The 27906-nt window shown below is 54.4% G+C and overlaps 1 protein-coding gene across 2 annotated transcripts in view; it reads right to left on the bottom strand.

Annotated features, from left to right (window-relative positions):
• Window positions 1-27906, bottom strand: part of COL26A1 (collagen type XXVI alpha 1 chain) — a 167445-nt gene that overhangs the window by 16751 nt on the left and 122788 nt on the right. For both annotated transcript variants that reach the window (XM_036310093.1, XM_036310094.1), the window contains exon 4: window positions 7132-7193. In XM_036310093.1, coding sequence (XP_036165986.1) covers window positions 7132-7193 — 62 coding nt within the window. The remainder of the gene's footprint in view (window positions 1-7131; window positions 7194-27906) is intronic.

The following is a 27906-nucleotide window of genomic DNA, read 5'->3' as shown; positions in this document are numbered from 1 at the left end:
AGGCCAGCAGGGGGCACTGTGTGCCCAGGATCAGTGCAGGGCCGGAAGGCAGGTACAGAGAACCTGGGCAGGCCTGGGCGGAGTAGGAGGGGAGGGCACTGGGGCCCCTCTGCTGTATTAAGTGGAGTCTGGCCTCCTGCTCCCACCCCGTGGTGTGTCCCTGCCCTTGTGTCCATCTGACCCATGGGGAGGGAGAAGTCTGGTGTCTCAGGTTCACTCCAGCTCTTGGAAGGCAGACCCCTGAATCCTGCTAAAGTACTAGCCCCATCCCTCTTTCCCGTGATTCAGGGGGTCTGAGGATGGTCAGAGGGTGGTGAGGGGGGCCTGTCTGGGGGGCCTGCTGTTATGATCACTGCTGCCCAAAGGTATCCAAACCCCAGGCCTGAACCCCCACTCTGTCCCATACTGAACCCTCTCCAACATCCGAGTCCGGGGGCCTCCCTGGGACTTGCCTCCCCAGCTCCAGGAGGGTCAGGGCCTGTGCATTTGGCCTTTCCCTGGCCCCACCCCAGTGCCCCTTGGCCTGCAGTCAGCCACATGTCTCCCCTGGCCTGTGGCCCAGGCCCCACAGCAGCTTCTTGCCTCCCTACCTCCATCTGCCCCCCTCACCTCCTAGAGCCCCCCACTCCCTTCCACACAGCAGGGGGATGAAGACCTCATGCCAAACGAACCCTACCCAGTCCCCCTCCAAACCTCCATTGTCCCTGCACAGGTGCCCGTCTCACCCTGCCCTGCCCCTCCTGGGCCTCACCTTAGGCTCTGTGGCAGATACCCTGAATGACCCCCGAGACCCCGCTGACCTGACTCCCTTCCTGCGGCCCCTGGCTCCTGCAGGGCCCTCTGCCAGCCCTGCCCTTCCCTCCTGAGGAAGATCATGGACTCTAGTGAGCTGCCCCTCCTCCCTACAGTCGCCTCACCCTCTGGGCAGAGGGGCCCTCCATCCCATCCCTGTACACTCCCTTTGTGCCAATGGCCAGCCAGAGTGGGGGACAGAACCACTTGGAGCAGGTGCCCTCCTGCTGTTGGTCCCCAGAGCCCGGCACCGGTTAAGTGCTGTCTAACGAGGGAGGCTCAGGTCCTGCAGTCATACAGGCTGGCTGGAACCCTGGCTTTCCCATGTGGCCGCTGTGTGACCTTGTGCAAGCATCATGACCTCTGTGAGCCTCAGTTTTCCCATCAGCAAAATGGGGATGACTACAAGCTACCTTCACAGGACTCAGGCCTGGGCTGGGCTGAGGTTTCCCAGGTATGAGGCAAAGGCCCTTCTGAGCACCTACCACCACCACCCCACCCCAACCACACCACCCCAGCCCCCCACCACCACCACTACCCACCATCAACCACCACCACCACCACTCCACCCCCCCCACCCACAACCACCCCACCACCACTACCACCACCAACCACCACCACCATCCCCCCCCAACCACCACCACCACCACCACCACCAACCCCCCCCAACCACCACCACCACCACCCACCACCCACCAAACACCACCCACACCACCACCACCCCACCCACCACAACCCCCTCACCAACCACCACCACTCACACCACCACCACCACCCCCCCCAACCCCACCATCCACTGAGCACCTACCACCACCACTACCACCACTACCACCACCACCGTCCCCCCCCACCACTGAGCACCTACCACCACCACCACCACCACCACCATCACCCCACCACCACTACCACCACCACCACCACCATCACCCCACCACCACTGAGCACCTACCACCACCACCACCACCACCACCACCACTACCACCACCACCACCACCACCACCACCATCCCCCCCCACAACCACCACCACCACCACCACCACTACCACCACCACCACCACCACCACCACCACCACCATCCCCCCACAACCACCACCACCACCACCACCACCACCACTACCACCACCACCACTACCACCACCACCACAACCACCACTACCACCACCACCACTACCACCACCACCACCACCACCACCATCCCCCCCCACAACCACCACCACCACCACTACCACCACCACCATCCCCCCCCACCACTGAGCACCTACCACCACCACCACCACCACCACCATCACCCACGACCACTACCACCACCACCACCACCATCACCCCACCACCACTACCACCACCACCACCACCATCACCCCACCACCACTGAGCACCTACCACCACCACCACCACCACCACCACCACCACCAGCACCACCAGTTCTGCAGTGTTTCTGGGCCCAGGTGACAGTCTCCGAGGATCCTTGGGAACCAAGTGTCTCAGGTTTCCATCTGTACTGGGTGGCTGGGCTCCTGCCCTGTGAGGCTCTGGTGACTCCGCTGAGCCTCTCCCCTACCTGATCCTCACAAGAGCCCACGAGACAGGCAGGGTCAGCGTGGCCACCTCGCAGGCTGGGTGGAAATAGAGGTTCAGAGGCCACAAGCGTCTTGCCCAAGGCCACTCGGCGAGCAGACAGCAGGGCAGGGCCCATGTGGTGCTCTGTCCGCCTCTCCACAGCGAGGCCACAGCCTTGGCCTCAGGGGAGCCTCGCAAAGGCAAGGAAAAGGGGACCCGCTGGCTCAGGCCACAGCAGCTTCAGGGTGGAACCCAGTCTCCTGACCCCTGGAACCCCATGGGGAGGAGGGGGTTATGATTTCTGCCTCAACTGCTGAGTTTTCCCTGGGAAGCTGGCTGGACGGTCACAGTCAGGGACTCTGGGGCAGTCGAGGGGCTGGGGAGTGGGGAGAGCTGGCTGTCGGTGGCAGGAGGCAGCAGACCCTGGTCAGTGGGCGCGAGGATGGGGGTGAGAACTGGCAGGACCTGGGTCTTGGGGGCCGGCGTGGATGAAGGTGGGAGTGGCTCTCCCATTGTTGGTCTGGCTCTGGGGGCAGTGGGATTGCCACCAGTCAAACGAGGGCATGGGAGAGGGCAAGACTGGGTGAAGGTGACCAGCGTGGGGTGGGTTCAGCTGCAGTATCTCGGGGTGGGGGGACCCCCATATGGACCTATTGCACAGGGAGTAGGCAGGAGCCGTAGGGGCTGGGCAGCTTGGGGGGACCAAAGGAGGGGTGCCGGACCGTGGCTCCTGGGGGCAGGCCCTGGTGTTCTCCTTTCATGGCCAGGCTCTAGGCTCCCCAGAGGCACCTGCCACATGCAGCCTTGTCCCCACACAAAAGGCCTGGCTCACTTCCTCCTGGGGCACCTCCCACACAGACACCAGGCCCACGGAGCCCACAGACCGGGCAGAGGAGCCCTGCCCACGGCTAAGGGAGCATCAGCCCTGGCCCGAGGCCAAGCCCTCCTGGCCTGGCCGTGGCCAACCTTCTGGAGAAGCTGATCCCACCCTGCGGGGCATGAGCTCACCAAGCAGGCGGCAGTGGGCGTGGGGACTCGGCCCAAGAAAACCAGACCATGGCCTTCCAGGGCAGTGGCCCTAATGACGCCATCGCGGTCTGGCTGCTTGGCACCAGGCGCCAGCCGAACTCCGAGGCCTCGATGACCCTCACGCAGGGAAGTCCCCTTGGGCTCCCTCCCACTCCTTGTGGCCCATGAAGTCAGAGTGAAAATGGAGGGGGAGGAGAGGGAGGAAGGCCGAAAGCTTTTTCCTGCTGGCCTTCTGTCTTCTGTCCCCCCACAGCCATCCCAGCTGTCCCAGGAAAGGAGGGTGGTAGGAGTCCCAGACCAACTGCTAGGACGGGGTCCTCTGGCAGCTCAAGCACCTACAGGTAGTGAAGATGGAGCGAGCTGACCCCGAAGGTTGTCTGGACCCCACTGCCCCTTCTTCCCTTGCTCCAGAACCCCCTGTGGGGCCCCAGAGAAAGAATCATGATTGGCCAGGTACTCATTTTTCCAGCTCCCTGGCAATTAGGAGGTGGGCATATAGCCCAGTGCTGGCCATTGAGACATAATGAGTTTGTTGGGGGTTACTTCCTGCTTTTGAACTCAGTGTTAGGATGTGATGCCTTGAGCTGCAGTAGCCACTTTGTCACCATGAGGCATGGACCTTGAGGACAAAAGATAATTCACTAAAGAGGTGAAGGGGGAGGCTGTGAAGAGCCTGGGTTCTTGAGCCACCAAAACAATCCAGGACTTTTTGTTAAGCAAACAATACATGTCCTCAAGGCATAGCTGCCAATAGGTACTTGAACCTGAATGCATCTCTCCTGACACATCCAAACAGGCTTCCTCGGGGGAGAAGTCTGCTTTCAGGCCTTTGGGTTGCTGCTCTCTATGTCAGCTGCTTGATTTGACTCCCATCTGGGGTCTGGCCGCCTGGCTCTGCCGTCTGTCTGTCGTTAGCCACCAGACCCCAGCCTCCGGCCTGGCTGGCCCCAGCGCCATGTTCTCTGACCCCTGCAGGCTCATCTGACCTTGTTACATGCCCCGGGGCTGCTGGGCTGTCCTGACAACTTGGCTAAATTGTGACCCTCTCCTCCTCCAGGCCACTACCTCCCAAGGCCCTCTGACCCAGGCCAACTAAACTCCTGGTGGCCCTACCTCGCTAGGAGATGCTTGAGCCTGGAGCAGGCAGGTAGAGGCAGCGAGAAGGTGAGCTGCGACAGGAGTCTTCCAGCCCCTGTCTGGGACCAGGAGGCGGTGGGCTGCTGAGCTGGGCTCCCCATAAGGAAATAGGTGCAGCCACCTCTTTGCACATCCCAGACCCAAGCTACCTCCCCTCACTCCTCCCCACCCAAGAACCACCTGAGCTGCCCACTATATACCTGCCTCAATGTCCCCGTGAGGAGCAGGGAAGTGACTCCTTCAACTTCTGTTTTACGGGATAGCAGAATGAGGCCCGGAGTCGAGGAGGGATGTGCCAAGGCAGGGCTATTGCTAGGACAGGAACCCTAGCCCTGGTTCCTCCAACACATCCTGCTGTTTCCCCCCACCCCCCACCCCCAAAGTCTGCTGAGGGGGTCACGATGCCTCAGGCCGGAGAGCAAGCCTGGCCACCGGCCCGCCGCCCTTGGCTTTGCTGCTGGGGCGGAGATGGAGGGAGGTGTCAGGACTGGGCGGACGTGGGAAGGAATTGCTCATGGCAGGAGGGCATGGGTGAGGGCCAGGTGGGTGGGGACAGCTGGCCCTGTGCCAGTCCTCCCCCGGAGCTGTGACTTTTAACACCCGGGGTGCTGGGCTGGGGCCAGGGCAGGCTGCGGGCGATGCTCTGCCAAACCACGCGGAGGCTTCAGGTGCCTGGAAAATGTCCGTCAGGCCGCTGGCCCGGGGACCCTGCCTTTCCTAGTCTTGGGTGCCAGAAGTCACCCCATTATCTTCCCCAGCACGGTGACCCCTCCAGGGATTCCCCATCCCCGTGCAGCTTGGCCCACGTGGCTGCATCTTCGCTGTGAAGCCTCCATCCCCAGCACCCAAAAGCCACTGACCCCCAGGAGGGCACCGGTCCCCACCCGGGCCTGTGCCCAGGAGCCTGGGCAGCCGGAGGAGCCTCCCTCCCACAGCAGGGGTGGGGGACAACGAGGCCGTCCAGCCCTGGGGCTTTCATGTCCTGTGCTCTGCACGGACGTCTCCTGTGCACCTGTGTCTTATGGTGGGAACAGAGGCGTGGAGTAGATGATAACACCGACCCTCACACCTGCCTAGCATCCAACCATTTCCAAAGCCGGGTCCCACCACCAAATCCCCTGAGGCCCTGGCAGCCCCAAGAAGCTTGATCTATTCTGCAGATGAGGAGGCGGGAGCTTGCTAAAGTCACCCAGCTGGTGGGTGGTCCCACGTATGTCTGACCCCCTGTGACAGTCACCTGCAGCCCCCATCTGATGAAGCAGGTGCCCTCACAGTCAAGCTTTCAAGGCAGGGGCAGGGCCAAAGGCCATGTCGGGCTGGCAAGGGCTGTGTGTATGTGTATGTGTGTCTACGTGTCTACGTGCCTGTATGTGGCATCTGTACGTCGTGTCTATGTATGTGTGCCCGTGTGTTCATGTGTACCTTTATGTGTCTACTAGTATGTATATGTGTCCATGTGTCTCTGCGTGAGGGCCAGGTGGGTGGGAACAGCTGGCTCTGCTCAGGGCTCCTGCCCACCTCAGTGCTCTGGCCTCCCTGGTAGCTGGCCATTGTCACACCACCTCCTCCGTCAAGGCAGTCTCTCCCGGGCTGAACCAGCCCCAGCTGGGGCTCTGCCTCGGGCTCAGGTAAAGCCAGCCTCCCAGTCCTGGCTCTGCCCTGGGGCCAGGCAGTCCCACCCCCTGCAGTTTTGCTGCCCCAAGGGGTCTGTCCTCCCCTAGGCCCAGCCCCTCTAGTCAGTCACCAGCGCCTGCTCTCAGACCTCTGGGGTTCTACTGAGAATGGCCCCGCTGGGGCATAGCCCGTGGCCCCCACTGCTTCGCCTTCTCCCTGCCTTACCTGCCAATGGCTTTCTCTGGCCATGAGTGAGCTGGGGGGCAGGCCAGAGTGACAGGGAACACCACCCAAGAGACGCCTCGCCCAGTGAGGGACGGGAGCATCCTGGCCCCTGAGGTCTGCTCTGCAGCAAGCTCTGCACTGCCTCCCAGGGGCCCCCCCAGGTAACCTGCCCGCCACACGCCTGCACCTGGCACATTCTTCCTTCCCTGGCTTACTTCCTCCCTCTTCTCCAGGGCCACCTGGGGCCATTCCCAAATAAATACTTATTCTTCATCAAGTCCTTCTGCCTCTGAGGCGACCTTCTCCTTCCCCTGATGTAGATGGGCCGAGGGCTGGCTAGTGCTGGGGAGCTCTTCCTCCATCAGCTAGCTCCTCTGTGCCCAGCCCCATGCCAGACAGCAGGAGGAGGGGCCAGAGTTAGGGGAAGCAGCCCTCGGGGCGGGGTTGGTAGGACAACCACTCCTTCCTTTGAGGGTCCACTTCTAGGCATCCAGTCCCTCAGCCCCCGAGGCCTGTACCCAGACCAGCCTGCTGCCTGGGACCTTCAGATTTTTTGCTCTTTCCACTCCCTTCCCCCACCCCAGGAGGCTGGCCCAGCCTACAGAAGGCCACCCACAGCTGCCTAGGCCCTAGTAGCACCCAACCCCTGGGACCAGGCTGCTCAGGCCTGGTGGGCTCCCTGAGGCTTGGGCCACACCCTGAGCCACACCCTGCAGGTGCCTGAGGCACCCTCCCCACAGCCAGCTCTCCGGGACCAGGCTCCCCAGTCTGTCTGACCTTGGCCTCCAGCGTGATCAGTCGCTCACTCATGTCGCTGAGCCGGGTACAGTTCATGCATTCTGCAAGAGAAGAGGAGCCAGGTGAAGGGGGAGTGTAGATCCTGGGGAGAGAGCCACCCAGCCACCAGGACAGCCTCTGAGAAGGAAGCAGGGAACTCTTTGATTGTATGCCCGGAAAACTGCTACCCATCCATCAGGGCATCATCCTAAGCATCCCCTCCTCCGTGCAGCCTGCCTGGCCCCCGAGCCTCCTTTCTGGGCACCACAGCACCTAGTGCCATCCGTTTATCCAGCGAAGTGCCTGCGCCAGCACCGAGCCAGCCTGTGAGCTTCCTGAGGGCAGGGGTCTGTGTTTGTTTTGTTTGCTCATGAGCCTCAGCACCTGGCACAAAGTAGGGGCCCAGAAATATCTGAGAGTTGATGAATGGACAGCAAATGAAATGTGCTCCCCGACTTTGAGGACTGCAGTGTCAAAGGCACAGCTGGTAAGGTCTATGCTAGAGCTGTAAGAACAGTACGTGCAAGAGAGCATCATGGGGTCGCCAAAGCCAGTCTGGGGTGGGGGTTGGAGGTCCGGGAGGGCATCCTGGAGTCATTGGCATCAAAAGTGAGGCCCGAGGGACATACTGGTAGAGTGATTGGCCGGGTGAGGAAGAGGGAGAGGCCAGGTCCAGCAGGGGAAGAACAGGTGCTGAGGCCTGCAGGGGAACCGAAGAGGGGTCTGCCAGCAGCCTGGCCAGAGCACAGCAGCCCTCGGGGCCACCAACGCTGGAGCCGGGGCCTTAACTCAGAGGTTCTGGCAGGAGGAACTCCTGAGGCCAACGGGCAGCTGCTGGAGGAGGGGAAAATCAAGGTCAGTTTGCATTTCTACAAGTTCACTCTGGCAGCAAAGTGTACAGTGGGAGGAGTGGGAGGCCTGAAGCCGGAAGGCCCACTAGGAGACCCATGATGGTTAACCCCCAGGCACACGACTCCCTGGGCTGTAATTATCTTTCTATGTCTGTCTTCCCAGAGAGCCAGAGCTCTTTAATGAGGAAATAGATGGTTCAAAGCTGTTCCAAAGAGCTTTTATTGCTCTGGAAGTCAGGGGACACCTGAATTCCTCGCTCAGTTCAAAGCCTGGCCCGACAGGAACCCATCTGGTTAAACAGACACACATGCACGGGAGGAGCTGGGTAACTCAACAGATCCCACTGGGTGTGTGGAGGCCCCTGGGCTGCAGTGAGGCCTGCACGTCCACCAGCAGGTCCACGGGTCCCACGCCAGGCTGTCCCTGGAAAGGTCCCCATCGCTGTCACTGAATGCAAGTCACCTTGCCAATGTCTCTGTTGCTCTGTGAGAGCAGTGGGCGGTGATGGCCAGGGGACACTTGGGCCATGGAAATAGGTGGTCCAGGCTGTGTCCTTGCCAGGAGTGCCTGGCCTTGGGGCCCGGGGGGCTGACATCCACTGCTTCCTGCTCACCAGCCCTGCCTGGGTCCAGAAGGCCTACTACTCGGGCGTTCACCCTCATCGCCCTCCCTGTTCCCCTGGGCTGGGCCCAGCCAGTGGTTTATAGGCATGTTTTAGGAACAGAACTTTTCCCCCCAATAAACCTTGTCAGTAACCTCGATACATAAAACAGATTAAAGACTGAGGTATAAACACGGAAACTTTAAAACAACTAGAAGAATGTATACAGTTGTCTGACTCAGGTCGGGCAGGACTTCACAAAGACCAGCGAGAGAGGGGGGGGTTGGGGGTTGGGGGTTGAATGGGGGAGGGGGAGGTTGTACATATCGATTCCCTCTAGTTTCTCCCGGGAAGGGATGGTAAAGAAAGGGAAAGGTATAAACCACAGAGCACAGGGACGCAGAAGAGACCCTCAGCAGATGAGTGCTGCTCGTAAAGGGAACACAGCCCGTGGCCGAGGCCCAGCCTCCTCACATCGGAGAGGACCAGACCCTCCAGGTGGGAGAAGGGCAGTATCCCCTGGGCACAGGGACCCACCTGAGGAGAAAGGCCCACAGGCACTGACATTGGGGGGAGCCCCCCTATGAAGTAGCTGGGTCCCAAAGGCCCCCAGCAATAAGGCCAAACCACAGGGAAGGAGCCTGAGTCGAGTTAGTGCCTCCTTCTCAAGTATAGACAGCCCAGGATGTCAGGTCCTGGGCCTTTGAAAGGAGCTTTTAATGGGAAAGACAGAGAACAAAACAGAGTCCCATGATCCATCCACCCACCCTACACCCCATCCATCAGCCCGCCACAGACAACCATCCCCTCATCCACCTGGAGGCACGGGGGGTGCCCAGGAGCCCCTTGGTGACTGTGCTAAGACTGACAGGGTGAGCGGCAGGGCAGTAAGGAGGAGGGTGCCTGCCCTCGAAGCCAAGGCCCAGGAGCCCTCCTGAGCAGCCATATCTCACGGGAAACAGGCTGACTCCAGAGAGCAGGATGCGTGAGCCCCAGCTCCCCTCCTCTCCACGTGGGAGGGTGCACCCCACCTGGGGCAGCAGGAAGAGCAGGAGGCTGGGCATGGGTAAGTTGTAAATTAGAGCCCCAGCCCCACCCATGGAACATTTTACAGCGGTTATGGACCTTGAACAAAGTATTTCCAGGATCTGAGGCAACAAATAGGACTCCCTGAAGAGGGGAAGGGCAGCAGAGGGAGGGGAGCCTCGGGCTCTCGCAGGAACCTATTTCTGGAAAGTGTGCTGGGCTCGGGCCCAGTTTGCTCTGGCACCGGGCGCCCTGTTTGGCAAGTGAGGAGCTGCTTGGCTGTTGGTGGGCACAGGGGGTCCAGGTCCCCAGCCGCAGAGAGGCCCCGGAGGCCCAGCCAACGGGCAGGGGCGAGTCCGTCAGCTTGGCCTCCCCGTGCCACCTGCCCTGGCAGGCGCTCTGAGACCAGGCGGGGTTTATGGTTCCCCTGGCATTCTGTCATCGACAGGCAATTAAATTATGTTTGCTTAGCTTTCTCCAATTATTCATGGGGGGAGAGGTGGAAACGGCGCTGATGGGATGACTGGCTCTGTGACTGGTTGAGGCCCCGCCTGCCCAGCTCTGGGCCTCGGTTTCCCCTCTTCACATGAAGACTTTAACTTTCTGAGATTCTGTGATTCCCATGTTCCTACCTGCTTCAGGCCGATAAGCGCCCAGCCACCACACAAGTCCCTAGTGTCTAGGACACAGGTATCAGGAAATCTTTGCCAATATGTTGGAAGTGTGGATGTGCCAGACAAACAGGTGTGTGTGTGTGTGTGTGTGTGTGTGTGAGAGAGAGAGAGAGAGAGAGAGAGACAGACAGACAGACAGACAGACAGACAGACACTAACTCCTCATGGGTGTGGTCAGAGGAAAGGGAACACTATAGAGACCACAAATTCGCTGTGTGGCTTGAGAGGCCTGCATTTCACCTCTCTGCACCTCAGTTTTCCCACTTGTGAAGGAGTTTACATTGGATCAGCTCCAAGGGCTTCAGGGTCCTGGACTCAATTCTCCTGGCACTGTACCCTTGCCCTTGGGCTCTCCCTGCTGGGCTCTGCCCACCTACAGCAAGATGGTGGCTGCCAGTCCGCCTGCCATGTGCCCTTGGCAGGTGATAGCTCTGCACCCCAAATTCTGGACCTTCCTCCTGAATGAGGCTGGGTTCCCAAGACCTGACCCCTGAGAGGGGTTTCATCCCTGGGGTAGGAGTTGGCTACTGTGGAGGAATCTAAGGAGGCAGAGTGAGTCCACTGTGAGGCTTGGGCCATGAGATTCCAGCAGGGAGAAGAGTGGTCCTATCCCCCAAAGACCCAGCTCTCTCTGTGAGAGGTCTTAGAGATGGGACTGCATGAAGGGGGCATGTACAGGGTGGATGTTCCCAGAAAGCCAACCCAGCATGACCCAGCTGGAGGAGATCCCTAAAATCCCCCTGAGAACTTACCCCCTAGGCAAGACTCTTAGGCCCTATTAGGAGAAGAGGGCTTCAAGGAGGTCAATGGAGCCAAAGGCTGTGGGGACAGGGTCAGGGCAGGCCAGGTAGATTGATCATGAATGCTCCTACGAGACCACAGGATAAGGAGGTCTTGAGTGGCCTCAGTTTCTTCAATAGGACAAGAGATAGGCTGAGATGGAACCTCCAGCACAAATACATCTGGCACCTTCTATCTTACTACGCACAGGGTTAGCCCTGCTCTTCCCAAGAGGTTAACCTTTGGCCAAACATTCTTTTAGTGCTTCCCTCCATCTGCTCTGGTGTCTGGAGGTCAATTAAGAGCTTCCTCCACTAGTGAGACTTTGGTCATCTCACCCTCTGTCAGAAACATTGAACAGCTCTCACTGCTCTCAGGAAAAAGTCGCATCTTGGCTAGGCTTAGCCAGCCTGCACGGATCTCTTTGCCTTCTGCTCTGACTACCACACTTCCATCCAGGCCAGGTCAACCACTTCCTGCCAGGACACACCATCTGCGCTTTCTCTAATGCCCATAGGCTCTCTCCAGTCTTCAAGACAGAGGTGTTCTTTTGAGGGAAGAGGATTTTCTGGCTAAGATTCTGTACCCAGCTCAACTATCCCCCAAGGTTTGAGCAGAGAATGAAAGCATTTGTACCCACGGAAGGCCTTAAATATGTATACTCCAGGCACTCCTTCTCATGAAGATGTTGAGGATGTGCTCCACCAAAACAAACAGTAAACTAGAGAAAGGACCCAAAACAGGGAAATAAAGACAAGTTCAACATGGGAGCGAGATAAAGGAATATCCTAAGAAGGGAAATGAAGGAATGTCACACGATGACAGTGTGCAAGAGTCTGGAGCACGACCCAACCACACTAGATCAGGACACAGACGGTTCTAGAAAGGAGAGAGCCCCTGATGTGTGTGAACACAAGGAAGAGAGAATTAAGCTTCTTTTGGAAAATCTGGGGTGAATTAGTGACATGCCAAGTGATACATCTCTATGACATGGCATAAAAAACTAAGCAAATAAGAATTATTAATTTCCAGAAAAATGAAAAGTCTAAAGTGAAGAGAAGTGCCTTGGTATACTAACCTGAATCGGCTGTGAATAGCATTTGCTTTGTTATAGTACTCTATTCATTGTCTGTTGATCTAACCCAAATTCTGATACAATTATTTGGGAGTTGGGGAGGAGTAGAGGACATGGAAGCTAGATCAGGGATGGGGGAAAAAAACCACACCAGACCCTTGCACAGGAGAAAGTCAACAGAAACTCTCCAAGATGAAAAACCAAGAGAAATAGCAATGTGTAAATGTTAGCACTACAGAGGAAAGCCCCCCACCAGAAAAAAGTGCTTGTCCTAGCCGTTGTGGCTCAGTGGATAGGCATCAGCTGGCAGACTAAAGGGTCCTGGGTTTGATTCCTGTCAAGGGCACATACCTTGGTTGTAGGCTCCATGTTGGCCCTGGCTGGCCCGTGCGGGAGGCAACCAATTGATGTGTCTCTCTCACATCGATGTTTCTCTCTCTCTGTCTCTCCCCCTCCTTTACAGTCTCTCTAAAAATCAATGGAAAAAATATCCTCGTGTGATGATTAACCAAAAAACAAAGGGCTTGACTAAAGGGAATAAAAATTGGGAGTAAAGAGGTATATAGGGGACTACTCTTTCTCACTGTAAGCTTTAAAGGACTATTTGTCTTTATAAAACAATAAACATATTCAATATACATAATATAATTAAAATTTTAACTGGGTAAAAACATGAAGCCTGCTCGTGATGCTATGGAAACAATACACAAACTTGTATCTGTATTCTGTTTACAATTATATAAAAGATGAATAGTCAAGGAATGGAATGAGGAAAAATAGAAATAGTTGCAGTGGTAGGATTATGGGTGTTTTGCCCTTGTTTGTCTAAAATTTCTGGGTGACATTTTATTCTTTTGGCTCAGTTTCTGGATCTAAAAATGGGACCAACCATCCCTACCTCAATTGGGTTGTTATGTAGACTGGGAGAACTGAGGGGGAATAGTTTCAACCTTCCCTGGTCCCTGTGTCCCAGCTTCTGACAGTGGCTCCCAGCACCTCAGGCCCTGGCTTTTCCATTTTCCCCAGCTCTCAGTTCCTGGCGTGGCTATCCCACCCCTGAGGGCCACTACCACACTGAGGGCAACTCCCTGCTCATGTGAGACTATGGCCTCTGTTCCCCTCTGCATGAATCACCTCTGGTTTCACATGTTAGCAGGCACACAGTAGGGTCTTAATAAATATTCATGGACTGAATGAAACAAGCATCCCTTGAGGGTCATTTGTTCATAGTTCTTAGTCTTCTGAACAGAGCAGGAAAAGACCTTGAAAATCATCACAGGTAGGAAACCATGGCCCAGAGAGGAAAGGAAGCTGGCCAAGTTCATGGCCTTATGGCAGATGAGCCTACCCAAGGAGTCCTCTTTCTCTCTAGGGCCCAACCATTGAGCACAGGCACGAGGCCCATCCGCAGTTCACTGGGCTTGTCCTACATTATAAGAAGATATTTGCATGTGTCCTGAAGGTGAAGAAGAATCTAAAGGTCTGGTTCCACTGCCAAGCCAACACCTTTGCAACATCACTGGACTTCAAGTCTTGGTCTCCTCATCAATAAAATGGGCCTGATACTCTCTCCCTGGCCCACCCCTGAGAAATGTGACAGGTCTCAGAAGAGATCAATGTGAAGACACACCACAAAGTGCATGAGGGGAATGGCCCTGAAGCTCACATTTCTGGTCTGGGGTGAGAGGAACCAGTTTCCCCCCATATCTGTGGCCCCTTAGGATTAGCAGCCTTGAGACTCAGTGGCTGAAGGGAGGCTGGAGGCCTGAGAAGGTTCATTGTATGTGTCAACCTAGCCAGGCTCTGGTGCTGTTGTTTGGTCAAACACCGGTCTAGGTGTTGCTGTGAAGTTATTTTGCAGATGTGGTTAACATCTACAACCAGTTGACTTTAAGTAAAGGAGGTTACCCCAAATAATGTGGGTAGACCTCATCTAACCAGCTGAAGATTTTAAGAGCAAAACTGAGGTTTCCCAGAGAAGTAGGAACTCTGCCTCAAGATTGCATCAGCAGATCCCCCTGAGTTTCCAGCCTGCTGGCTGCCCTAAGGCTTTCAGATTTGCCAGCTCCTACAATTGCATAAGCCAAATCCTTAACATACATCTCTAGAGATAGATAGGTAGATATACATATATGGATACACACACACACACACACACACACACACACACACACACACACACCTTCTTGGTTCTGTTTCTCTGGGGAAACTGACTGATATAAGGCCCTACCCACAAATAGGTCCTAACGAGACTCATCAACCAGGGCAGCGTTTCCCGAACTCAGGAGGGCTCTGTGATTCAGCTCCAGCTGCCTTAAAGATGGCACTACCAGATTTAGGAAATAAAAACACAACATTTTAGCAACCCTACTTCTTACTTTGTTCCTTCTGTAGTATTATCTGTGACAAGGACCCAGGGATCAGTGGCCTCACCCTCAAGGGCCTCTGGACATATAAGTGACCGTGCTGAGGGGCAGTGCCCATCTGTGTGCCTCTCCTATGCAGGACGGGGCCCACCACTCCTCACCGTTACGGGATTCTGTCTGACCTTGCACTGGAAACCTGCCCAAACAGACCTCACGAAGTCCCCTACTTAAGCTTCTGTACCAGGTGGGAATCCAATTAGCCATAAGGCTTGGAGATGTTTGGGGGGAAGCTAGCCAGCTGCAGGCTAGATTTTTAGAGGCCTCGGGGCTCTCCAGGCCCCTGGGGCAATGAGGGCATGGTAAATTCTAGATTTCTCCAGTCCTGGTATCTCCAGTTCAGCCTGCAGCTCTAAGGTAGTAGAGAGGTTGACAGTCAGAGAGGTTCAGCAAGACACTCAAGGCCACACAGACTGTCAATTAAAGGGCAGAATCAGAATCCAGGTCTTGAGACCATGGTGGACTGAGCTAGGTGCCCTGGTTGGGGCGGCCTGGGAAGCCACCTGTCCATTTAACTTCTAGAGAACGGCTTATCCAGGTAATCGCAAACAGATTGGATTTCTCTCAGCCACACATCCCAAAAGGAAGGGTAAAGAGAGCAAGCTCAGGCCGATGGTAGGGGCCCTGCCCTGTGCCTCCCCTATGCTCCTCAACACATACCAGAGCAATGAACCCCATCAGGGACCGGGGAGCCTGCTGGTGGGATAGAGATGTGGCTGCCCGCCAGGCCCAGCCTTAGGGCTGGTGGACAGGACAGAATAATTAAATTCCATCCTTTTCTATATCAGGGATCACAGAGAAGGCAAGATTATTCAGGAACTCCTGCCAAGACTTTTATTGAAGAGTAACTTGAGTTCCTTCTGGGAGAGGGGCAGCCTCGCATGGTGTCTTCAGTATGTTGCTGAACACAAGTCCCAAAGGACTGACTGAGCAGCATTGAAGCTTCTCGGAATACAATGGGAGTTGGCTACCTCCACCCCATGTCTGGCACCCTCATCAGCAGCCCCTGGTCTGTGGAACTTTCTGGCAAAGTTCAGAAACACTCCATGGGGACAAGGGATAACACTAGTGAGTGAAATCAATTCACCAAATGTTTGTCAGGTACTGAGTGGGTGAGAGACAGGATTACCCATCCTTCCTTGTGGGTGAGGAGGTTCAGCAATGTACTCAAGCTCACACAGACTGCCGGTTAAAGGGCAGAATCAGAACCCAGGCTTCCCTTCCCACAAGGGCATGGTAGGCTGAGCTCCTGGCCAGGGCAGCAACTTCCAATGTGAGGGGAAGACAAGTGCCTGTACCATGGCTGGACACTGGCAAAGTCTAAGGCTTCTGTACCCCAGTTTAGCCCTCGGGGCTCTGCCGGCCTGGCTAGCTGAATCTGTCTTCTTCCCTCTCTACCTCCATATCCAGCCCACAGTTCAAAGTCAGTGGGTCTTGCACCATGGCTGGGCCACACCCCAAAGCAGCTTCCCCCAACAAAATCTAAAGAGGAATTATTAAATTAATTTAGCACCATCAGTGGAATATAAAAACAGCTCACAAAAATCAACCATATTCCTATATACTAGTGACAGACAAATAGAAAATGAAATCTTAAAATACCATTCACAAAAACACCATTGTCTAAGAATAAATCTATTGAAAACCATAAATTATCACTGAGAGAAATTAAAGAAGATCTAAATAAATGGAAAGATGTACTGTGTTCATGGTTTGGAAGGCCCAATATTGTATATGAAAATGCAAAGGTCTAAGAATAGCCAAGGCCATCTGGAACAAATAGAAAACAATATAGAAGACTCATATTATCAGAACTGAGACATATTATAAGAGCATAGTAATTAAGACACTCTATTGCTGGTTCAAAGAAAGACCCACACTTACACAGCCACACAGTATAAAAGACACAAAGGCAGCGCTGTAGGGAAAAGGTAGGCTCTTCAATAAGTGGTGCTGGGTCAATTGAATATTGAAACGGAAAAGTAAAATGAAAAATTGGGCCCTAACCCACACCACCCATGAAAGTCAATTCGAAATGGGTCATCGATCTCAATATGAAAGATAAAGCCATACAGCTTTTAGAAGAAAACATAGGTGACTACCTTCATGACTTCAGGATAAAGATTTCTCAGACAGGACACAAAAAGCACTAACATGAAAGCAAACTTTGAAAAAAAAAAGTGACTGCATTAGAATTAAGATTTTCTTTTCATCAGAAGATACCATTCAGAGAACAAAGAGGCCTATCACCAAGTAGAAGAGGGTTCTTGGGATACTTATATCACAAAGTAAGATATCCAATTGGCCAACAGTCCTACGTAGAGGGGCTCAACTCAGCCATATAAAGAAATGCTAATTAGATCACAATGAGATACTCCCACACACCCACCAGATTGGCTACGATTAAAAAGACTAACACACCAAGTCCTACAGAGAACAGGAGCCGCTGGAACGCTTCTCAGACAGTGTTAATGGAGTGTCTGTGACAACCACTTAAAAATCGTTTGGTAGGTTCTGATAAGGCTGATGAGAAGGCCACTCCATGACCCAGCAATTCTATCCCCAGATGAGGGGACAGATGAGGTGCCCACAAAGAGCGAGCAGGGGGTGGCATCTCTTTGGTCACTGGGGCTTTCAGAAGAAATGGGAGCAGAGTTTTAAGAATTAAAGACACAGCCCAAGCCCAGGAGGTAGGACTGGATGGAGAGGCAGAGGAGGGGTCCCAGGAAAAGAGGAAAGAGGCCTGGGGAGCAGCTCTGCACCTTTCTCTGCATGAACCTGGGCAGGTCCCTTCTTTTCTCCAGGCCCCCACTCCTCCAAAGGCAAGGTGAAGGTCCAAGAGAAGCTGCTCTGACTGCAGGGGGTGGGAGCCCAGAGACCCCAATAAGCACCTCCTACTCCCTGGGCTCAAGGTGGGCAAGAGGTGGGCAGGTCGCGGTGCCCCCATCTCTGGTTCTCAGACACCCCAGGGAGCAGCATGTGAAGAGGCCGGTCCCACATCTCTCGGGGGTGTCATGCCCACACAGAAGCTACCTGCTTTGTGACATTGGGCTCAGCTCCTCGAGGCAGTGCCTGGCACTTACATACTTCTGGGTCTGGCCTCCCCCTCCCTGCACACCCTCCTCTCAGCTGCCCCTCATCCCTCCTCGCCAGAGTAGGTCTGGCTGGAGCCCAGGCCTATCTGGTCACCGGCTGAGATACCATTGGAGGAGGCCAGGGAGGAGAATTAGTCAGGTGGAGACTCCTGACTCAGGTTCAAATCTGGGCCTCACCTTTCCCAGCAGGAGGAGGTTGCCGTGCAAACTAACGGATGGCTTCATGGGGCCCCTCCTCTCTACAGGCACAGGCCCTCACCGGGGATGCTCTTTCTGCTAACTGCCTCATTTCCAGCCTGGAGGATCACTTGCACACAAACTGATTCTGTCTTAGAGACACTTCTCCCCACCCCTGGGATAGTTTAAGACACATTTGGACAATACATAGGCTAGGGCGACGCTTGCACAGAATTTACAGTGGTTGTCTAATAGCTTAAGACTAGTCACCTCTCTGCCGTCCCCCCATTCCCCCCGCCCCAACCTGTGTGACTTGGGGAAGTTACTTAACTCCAAACTTCTGTTGCTTTGCTCACAAGACAGGGATAATCAAGGACACCTCCTCGGGCCCTGAACTGGTTAGAGAGAAAGCAGGTTTCGCACGGAGTGCACGTCTGAGAAAGGGCAGCTGTTCTTTGAGCTCTCTGTTAGGAAGCAAACCTCCCCTACCACTGTGAAGACAGGAAGGCTCTTAAGAGCTATCTCATCCAGCCCTTTCTTTTTACAGATTAGGAAACAGTTCTGGGGTGGTAAGTGCCACAGTCACACATCTGAGGAGGCAGTTGAACCAGAGCTAAAACTCAGTTCTGCATGGGCACCCGGCAGCCTTTTCACCCTCCTGGGATGGGCACATCCTTACTTCCACTCAGTCATTTACACCATAGTGAGAATGAGTCCATACAACACCGCTGAGGGCACAGCCTTTACAAAACACTCTTCCATTCCCCTCAAGGACCTAAGAAGATAACATTATCCCCACAATTAAGGAAGGGCGAGAGATAATCCCTCCCAGAAAGGTGAAAGGTGGCCCAGGATCCGGAAATGCCAGGCCTCCTCTTGGGTCAGCAGCAACCGTCTGTGTGCTGGTTTGAGCGGAGGGACAGGAAGCCCTTTGCTCAGGCACAGAGCGTGGTTACTGGATTAGGGCTTCTATTGGCCACACTTTCCAGCGCCCAGACACTGGTCTGGAGCAGCGGGAGAAGCTTCTGCTCCATGAATTGGGCTGGCGTCCAGTGTCCTATCCCAGGCTTCTGAGAACCTAGAGAGACTCGCCAAGTGGAGATGGGAGGAGGCTCAGGCCAGAAGCAGAGCCCTTGCCAGGGAGGTGAAAGGACAGCCAAAGGTGGGCCTCAGCATCTGATGCCTGCTCCCTGCTCCTAGCTGGACTGGAGCTTGCGAGAAGTGGAGAGCCAAATCTCCTCCCTTCCGCCTCTCTGAGTTTTAGGAATATGATGGGGTGGGCTTGGGGTGCAGATTCTCATGGGAGAGAGATCTATCCAAGTTTAAGCGAGGGGCAGTCTGATCCAGTTCCCCCCAGTTGCCTTCTCCCTCTTTCCTGCCCCCCAGCTCTGCAGACCAGACCCAGGCACTGCAGCCAGAGGCACATGTGGCTGCCTGGGAGGAGGGCCCTGACATGAGCACATTCCAAGGAAGCAGTCTCGGCAGACCCAAGGGCCTGGAGTGGGCACTGGGTAGGTTGGGGAGGACTGGGGTAGGACCCAAACACTTCCGCTTCGGGACTGCTCACCGACCCAGCAGAGCCAGGGAGGACACCGGGAGTCAGGAATGAGCCTCCCTAATGGGAGGGGGCATCCAGTTTCTTCCAACACTACTTCCCCAGCCCTGGCAAGGAGGAGCCCCAGAGCCCTGAAAGGCAGCCATTCACAACTGCAAAGTCTGTCAGTCTGGAGGGTGTGAGATGCGGTCTCATTGTGATTTGAATGTGCATTTTCCACATTGCTAATGAGGCTGAACAGCTTTGTATAGGTTTCTGAGCCCTTTCTCACGGCCCTTCCATCTACCCTGTGGAATGCCTGTTAGTGCTCTTCAAAAAAAAATTTATTTAGAAAGAGAGAGGAAGGTGTGTGTGTGGGAGGGAGAGAGAGAGAGAGAGAGAGAGAGAGAGAGAGAGAGAGAGAGAGAGAGAGATCTATTTGCATTAATTGGTTGCTTCTTGTATGTGCCCTGACTGGAGATGGAACTCACAGTCCTGGCGTATCGGGACGTCGCTCTAACCAACTGAGATACCCAGCCCTCACTCTGTTCGTGTTCTTGGCCAACTTTCTTGTTAAATTGTTCTTTTTCATATTGATTTACAGGAGTTCTTTCTGTATTTCTGGTACCAACCCTTTGTCAATCTTAGGCGTTATAAATATGTCCTCCCAGTCTGTGGCTTGTGTTTTTGTCTTGGTAACACTGCCTTTTGTCATTATAGGAGCTTTCCAACCTATTTACCTTTTATTTCTTTATCTCAGGTATTTTGTGAAGTCGTGATAGGCACCTCTGAAATCCACTAATGACTAAAGGGACACAGCTGGGAGCACTGTTGGCCATGGGATTGGTAGCTGATGTCTACGTGGCCAGAGTTTCCTTTCTCTGCCGGGTTTGCAGTTTTCATCATGAATTTTATCTTTTAAACTGTAACTGAGCTGAATTACATGAATAGATTTTTCTAAACTGTGTATGTCTTCCTTGGAAAAGTGTCTCTTTATGTCCTCTGCCCATTTTTAATTGGATTATTTGGGGTTTTTTTCTTGTTCTCGACATAGCATACATATAGACTTATACATATACTAGTATGTATAAAGGTATACATATATTCACAAAATGTGTGTGTGTGTGTGTGTGTGTGTGTGTGTGTGTGTGTGTGTGAATGGTGAATGTCCCCAGGACCTCTCCAGCTCAGACACCCAAGCTCTATGTGCACATGAGGACTGGGATGCTGGGATCACACACACACACAGGCACTTGCAACATATGTGCACATGTGCATAACATATGCAACATGGAGGTCTCTTAAGCCTTCCCTATAGGTCATTCCAAGCTGAAACGACTCAAAAGCCAAGAGGTGAGACGCCCCTCTCGCAGCCCCCGAGGCCTGTGGAAAGCGAGGGCCTGTGAATGTGCAGGGAACAGCGGCAGCCGCTGGAGGCAGGCGTGAGGCTGTGTGTGAAGGAAAGGACAGACTTTCAGCGTCAGCTCCTGGAGTACTTCCCCAGATGGAAATAACCCTGGGAAGTTCTGGAACACAGAATTCTTTCTAAGGAAAGTAAGGCACTTCCCACTGCACAACATATGCAGCAATGGATAGGAAATGACCTCATAGACATTCATTTGACAAACACTGTCCAACACCCTGGCCAGGAAGCACTGTCCTGGCCACTGGGGAGCAGGACATGAGAACAGACCCAGCCGACAGCTCCCTGTCCGCAGAGAGACAGCCCTCAAGACCCACTGTAACAGCATGCCAAGGGCTTCCTGGGGGGGCAGGGGGGCACATCCTATATAATAAAAGCCTAATATGCAAATTGTCCCCTTGGGCAGTCGTTCAACCGGGAGTTTGCCCACTCGCTATGATGTGCACTGACCACCAGGGGCGGCGTGGAACATGGAGGGTGTTGGCGATGCAGCGCTGGCAGCAGATGACAGTGAAGGTGCTGCCAGCCCCGATGAGTCCCGACGAGAGTGGGACCGCGGCAAGATGGTGGAGCAGGTGAGGGGGCAGCACCAGGCCAAGATGGGGTACCAGGCAGGGCTGCGGGGCTGTGAGACTGGGGGCACAAGCTGGGGCCCAGTCTCCACAGGCCACCCCAAGGGACCCCACCCGTGCATGAATTCATGCACTGGGCCTCTAGTCAGGATATAAAAAACAAGTCAGAAACACTGGAAAGGGAAAGTGGTAATTAGATAGCTTCCAAACCTAATTTAGTTGATGATTCCCCAGACTGATGCTGTGAGTCAGAGGCTCCAGCTCGGGTCTGCCCAGGGCCCTGCCAGTTGTCTGATGGTCTAGAGCAGCAAGATCTGTCCCCAACCATAAGGCCCCTTTCTCAACACCTGGGGCCCATCTGACAGGCCCAGCATTCTCTATATGCCAAGTGGGCTGTAGCCACAGGTACCCACTTAGAGGACATGGCCAAACCAGAGAGGGTAAGGATCTGCCCGAGAACACCCACCAGCCATAGAGGCAAAGCTGAGCCAGAGCACGGAGCCCGCAGGCCTCTGCAAGTTCTCATCCTGCAGCCATCTCAGCCCAGTCAGGGTTCCCCAGATCTGGCTGAGACCAGATCTCCTAGGAAAGTCTCCAATTCTCTGGACAACAGGCTCCCCGTCACCTGTGGTACAAAGTGCAAACTCCTCAGTTTGCCTCTCAAAGCCCTCATGTGGCCTCTGTGCCTCCCAGCCCATCTCTCCACCCCCACCCCCACCCCCCGCTCCCCATATTCCCTGGCTCTGGCCTCAGCAAACCATCCCCTCCTTGGGCAGAAGCTGCCAGAAGCCTCAACAGGGAGGATGCAGAAGCCTATGATATGTGTGCCTATGTGTGAGCCTGTTGGCGTGTGTATGCTTGTGCATGTGTGTGTAAACGTGACACATTCCTGTTGGCCTGCACACGCCCATGTGCACGTATTCACAATGGCTGTGTTTGTGTGAGCCTGTACATGTGTTTTTTTAATCCAAAGGAACTTTCTTTTTTTAAAACATATGTTTCTATTGATTTTAGAGAGAGGAGAGAGGGAAAAAGAGAGAAATATCAACGTGAGAGCGAAACATTCATTGGCTACCTCTTGCACATCCCCTTCCGGGGATCGAGCCTGCAACCTGGGCATGTGCCCTGACTGGGAATCAAACCGGCGACCTCTCCGTGCATGGGACAATGACCAACCAACTGAGCCACATTAGCCAGGACAGCCTGAGTGTGTTTGGTCTGGATCTGTCTTGTATGCAGGGGTGTGGGTTGTCGTGTGAGCCTGTGTGTGAGGGGAAAGGAAGAGACCACTGTCTGTGTGCCATCCTCCCACACACCTCACTCATGGCCGAGCAATAGACATGAAAGGACCGGGTCCATTCAGGAGGTCGGGCCCCGGAGGCCTTCAAGAGCCACCGCCCTTGATACGCCAGGCGGGGCTGGCTTGGCCCATATTTAGCATCACCTGTTCCTAAGCATTCTGTAGCCCCACCCTTGGGACAAGGCAAGGGGGCCGTGGGCTTGATCAAAGGCTGCAGAACTCCAGCCAGGTGCAAATTCAAGGAGGGACCAAGGCATCCTTCGTGTTCTCTGTGAAAAAGAAGGGGGAGCTGTTGACCTCGATTGAAGATTTAAAAAAACAGCCACTCGGGAGATGAGAATTAGCCAAGATTACCCAAGTTAAGCTCCCACTTGAACTTGGCCTGCCTGGCTCCTAGTCCAGTGCTCCTTCCTCCACACACACAGCCTCCCCAGGCCCGGACCAGCCATCTCAGTGCAGGGTACAGATCCTCCACAAGCCCGAGGGGGGATGGCACCTCCAACTTTATGGCCTGATGATGGGAGAAGGCTTGGGAAGCATCTCCAGGTGAGAGGCTTTCGTCTCCAGCATCTGCCCTGGAGGGACTGGACTGCCTCCAGCTCCATGAGTTGTTCTTTTTTTAAAAAATCCTCACCCGAAGATATTTTCCCATTCCCATTCATTTTTAGAGAGAGTTGAAGGGAGGGGGAGAGACAGAGAGAGAGAAACATCGATGTGAGAGAGACACATAGATTGGTTGCTTCCCGCACGTGCCCTGAGCAGGGCCAGGGATGGATCTTGCACCCAAGGTATGTGCCCTTAACTAGAATCGATCCCGGGACCCTTCAGTCTGCAGGCTGATGCTCTGTCCACTGGGCCACACCAGCTAGGGCCAGTTCCATGAGCTGTTGAAGGCCCAGCAGCCTGAGCCCAGCCAGGACTCCAGAAAGCTCGAAGAGATTCAGAAGCTCAGTGGCAGGAGCCCCTGGGGGCCTACAAGGGGAGGGGCATCAGTCTGGTCCATCCTGGGAGGTGCACAAGGCCAGGCAGCAGGGCAGCGTCATGGCCTCCATGACCACGAACCTGGAGCATCGGGGCTGCTGGGGAGGAGGGAATGGCTAGTACACATCCCACACCTCTCCCTCTAGCTGGAGGCCCAGGGGGCACTAAAGCGATGAGGGGCTGGGGAGGAAAGTATCACACACTGAGGCCAGGAGTGGAGGAGTGCTCAGGGGATAATTCCCCCAAACGTGTCCCAACCACACCCACCAGGTGCGGAGATGCCAAGCCCAATAGGTCTGACTCAGGTGGGGCCTGGCAACTGTGTTAAGGCCAGTGGAGGGTTCGAGGCAGGACAGGGGCAGCTCAGACGCTCCTCCCCCCTTTTCCATGGTCATCCTTCCAGCAGCCATTCATGCGGCAGATGCTTGCCGTGCCCTGCTGTGGGTCAGGGCTCTGGCACACAATGGCCGGTGGGTCCAACACGCTTCCTTCCCCTCAGGGAGTGTCACGTCTGTTCTAAGAGACATGGGGACACCAGACAGCTACTCCAGTGTCCCATGTGCTGTGGTGGTGGTGGTAGCGATGGGCTCTTTGGGGAACAAGAAGAGGAGCCTCAAATCCAGACATGATTTGTGGGTGGAGGCCCCCAGAGTGGGAGCGAGCAGTGAAGTGGCAGGAAAGTGGCCACGTAGAGGGGCAGCACATGTAAAGGCCCTGAGCGCAGAATGAGCTCAGCGCGTTCCAGGTTGGGGTCACGAGAACATGAGCGCCGGCCTCCCCATGCCCAGCCCTGCGAGCCAGCCCAGGGGCCTGGTGTTTCTCCTCAGAGAGACAGAAGCCGCTGAACACCTTTATGGAGAATAAGGAGCAGAGGGGGCTGGGCTATGAAGCTTACCCTTCGGGAAGCTTCACTTGCAAGGACTCCTTCAAGGCCCCAAGAGAAACTCAGGCAGTGTGTTCATCTGCTCACATGTTTTTTTGTAAAATTCGACAAACAAGAGCTTCCTGTGCGTTCTTTTTACTTAAAAACCCCTCAAACTGTTCGAGTGTCAGGGCCCATGAACGCGGCTCTGCCTCCCAACGATGAGCTCAGACCTGGTTGTCAGAGGTGCTCCAAGCACAGGATGTGCAACACCAGGAAGAAGCCCTCTGTAAGCCGTGGGCTCAGGGGGATGGTGCTGTGTCAGTGCAGCTCATCAGCTGTCACCAAGGCGCCAAGCGGGTGGGGGGAGCTGGTAATGGGTAGGAGGCAGAGAAATCTTACTCCTTCTGCTCAATTTTACTGTGAACCTAAACTGCTCTAAAAAAATAGTCTTTAAAATGAATTGCAATTGGAAGGTGCTCCTGAGTGAGGGAGATGGATGGGGTCCCCGTTCAGAGAGGAGGGTCTTGCCCATTTCTTCAGACATCCAGTAGGTTCTTGGCCCGCACTGGGCGCTCTGGAAAAGCCTGCTGACGGAGGGAGAGCGGCCCTTTGAGAAAAGCTTTCCCAGCCTCGCACTGAGGTGGGTAATGGATGCCGAGGGCACTTCCTGCAGAGAAGAAAGGTCCCCAGCATTCCCAGCCTCAGCTCGGCTCCTGGCTGATGACCGTGCCATCTCCCAGGCCCACACCTGACCCCGAGGGACGGGGCAGCTGCAGGGAGCTGGTGACAGAGCCCGGCCTGGGAAGACCAATAGCATCTAATATTCAGTCTGACATCATCTGGCTGCAGTTCCCAGAGACTAAAATTAGGCAGAGAAAATTTAGGATGTTGCTTCAGAGTTCCAAAAAAAACAGGGGCAAGGGCCAGAAAATGGATCATAAAAGAATTTTTGTGACTCAGTCCCAGCTAGGGAAAACAGGCATGAGCTCCACGCATGAGAAGGGGCCGGGGAGCCTTTCATCCCCTCGCTATAAAGGGAGACCCAAGCTCCCTGTGCAACACGCTCCCACAGGGGTTTCCTGGTTCAGCCCCATTTCTTGGCCGAACTAGAGAGATGCCGGATCTGCCCATGGTCAGCTAGAAGGGGGCTGAGCGCTGTCTGGAGCCCACCTCCTCAGTGCTCTGCTCCCCAAGAACATTTGGTTTCTTCTCACTGACGAAGGGTGAGAGGGTCCCAAAGGGCCTGCTGCTCCATCAGAATTCAGTGTGTTTTCCCCCAAGAATCAGCTGAAAAGGGCCTGGGCCACTCTGATGGGCAGGTAAGTGCCTGAGATTTTAAAAAGTGACCCTCACCCCATGTGAAATGGGGCTCAGCAAGGATTCAGGGCCTCTCCTTGTTCTACCACGGGAGCTGAGAGCCCTTAGGTGCTGGCTTTGTAATGAGAGATCAGGCAACCCCCAGGTGCTCCGTCTCTGAACCCTTGGGTGTCTGTGCCTGGGCATGTTTTAGAAGAAACTGTCCAAAGCTTTGTCCAGTTCTCAGAGTGGGGGATCCATGACTCCCCACATATTAAAGCCATTGCCCTGATGCCTAGCTCAATCCCTCATTGTAATGATGAAAAACTGAGGGAGGAATGGCTGGAGATGCTGACGCACGCATGCAGTGCAACAGGCCAAGAACGGTGGAAATTATTGAATGTCAACTGTAATCGAAAAGTAAAATTTTAAAAAATAAAACTATAAAAAAAAGATGGAGGGGAAAACATATCAGGGCAGAAAAGTCAAATGAAACCAGAGGTAAGTGAGGGTATAAAAAGTGGAACTGGGAGAACTGCCACAGTCATCAGTCATCAGATACAAATGGGGTTCTGGAAGGTGAAGCAAAGAATCACATGTCTAGGACAGAAACCATCAGTTGCTGGAGAAAACTGAACTTGCACTTCTGGCAAAGGTCTGAGAAATTCCTACCCGGGCCTCCACAAAAGGAGGGTAAATGGGAACGCAGTGTTGTCCCCAAAGCTGCTGGGCAGAGATCCAATCAACACTTAAGGAAACTCCCCCAGGGTTTCCCAGGGCCTCCCAGGGTAAGGCAGCACCCTTACAGGCCCTGTGGGCCATTCTATCGCCCTCACATGGCTATGGTGAGAATTACAGGAGCGAGCGGGCAGGAATCCCAGTCCCACCCTACCATGGAGTCCCGCCCAGAGTTAGCAGGTGCTCTATACAGATGAGAGTTTTCTTCCTTAAAAGAAAGGAACAGAGCAGATGACTATCAAGCATTGTTGAGAATGGTGGAGGTGAAGGGTGGGCATTGGTTAGGGCTCACATTCTCTGATACCTTCTGGACAGGAGTATTCACAGTACACCCTCCACGTCCCAACAAATCTGTAATCCTGGCAACACAGCAGAGACTTGGGTCTGATTTAGGGATTTCATTTCCAACTTCTTTGGGCAAATTCTGTCAGAGTTGCAGAATAAATAAACAGAGAGGTGAATGGGAAGGCTAGCATGGCCCCCAGAACAGGAGGTTGAAAGCCCAACTCCAATGTGAAATCTGGGGAGAATGAGCTGCCAGTGACCCTGAAGATTTCCAGTAGCTAAACCAAAGGGAACGGGAAATGCGCTCTCTGCAGAAGCCAGAGGGATCAACTAGAAGTGAGAGCGAGGAAGGGGCAATCCCCGCGCCATAGCAGCACAGCCAGCTCAGACCTGGCCCACCCAAGACATTTGCAACTCAGAACACAGAGCCTTTGAGGCTGCCACCGCCTCAGCAGCGAGTACACCCAAGGGTTTCCTTTCACAAACAAAGAGATGGAGGCTCGGAGAGAGCGAGGTCCTCCCCACAGCACACACTGAGAAGTGGCAGAGGCAGGGGAAGAACCAGGCTTTAAAAATAAACCAGAACCATGTATCTGTGGCTGACTAATCTCCAACAAGGGTGTCACAAGCATTCCATGGGGAAAGAAAAATCCCTCCAACAAACGGTTCTGGGAACACTGGATACCCACCTGTGAAAGAATGACAGTAGACTCCTACCTCACATTACATACAATAATTAATTAAAAAATGGATCAACAACCTAAACTTAAGAGCTGAGACTATACATCTCGTAGAAGACAACACAGGGTAAGTCTCCATGATCTTGGATTTGGCAATGATTTCTTAGCTATGACACCAAGCAACAAAAGAAAAAATAGATACATTGGACTGCATCAAATTTTAAAACTCTAGACCAGCTGGTGTGGCTCTGCGGCTGAGCGTCGACCTATGAACCAGGAGGTCACGGTTCGATTCCTGGTCAGGGCACAAGCCCAGCTGCAGGCTCAGTCCCCAGTGTGGGGTGTGCAGGAGGCAACCGATTCTCTCTCATCATTAATGTTTCTATCTCTCTCTCACT

This window comes from Myotis myotis, unplaced genomic scaffold (genome assembly GCF_014108235.1).
Source record: "Myotis myotis isolate mMyoMyo1 unplaced genomic scaffold, mMyoMyo1.p scaffold_m19_p_5, whole genome shotgun sequence".
NCBI classification, from domain to species: Eukaryota; Metazoa; Chordata; class Mammalia; order Chiroptera; family Vespertilionidae; genus Myotis; species Myotis myotis.
Note: the sequence above shows the minus strand (reverse complement) of the source record. Positions and strands in the feature narration are given on the sequence as shown.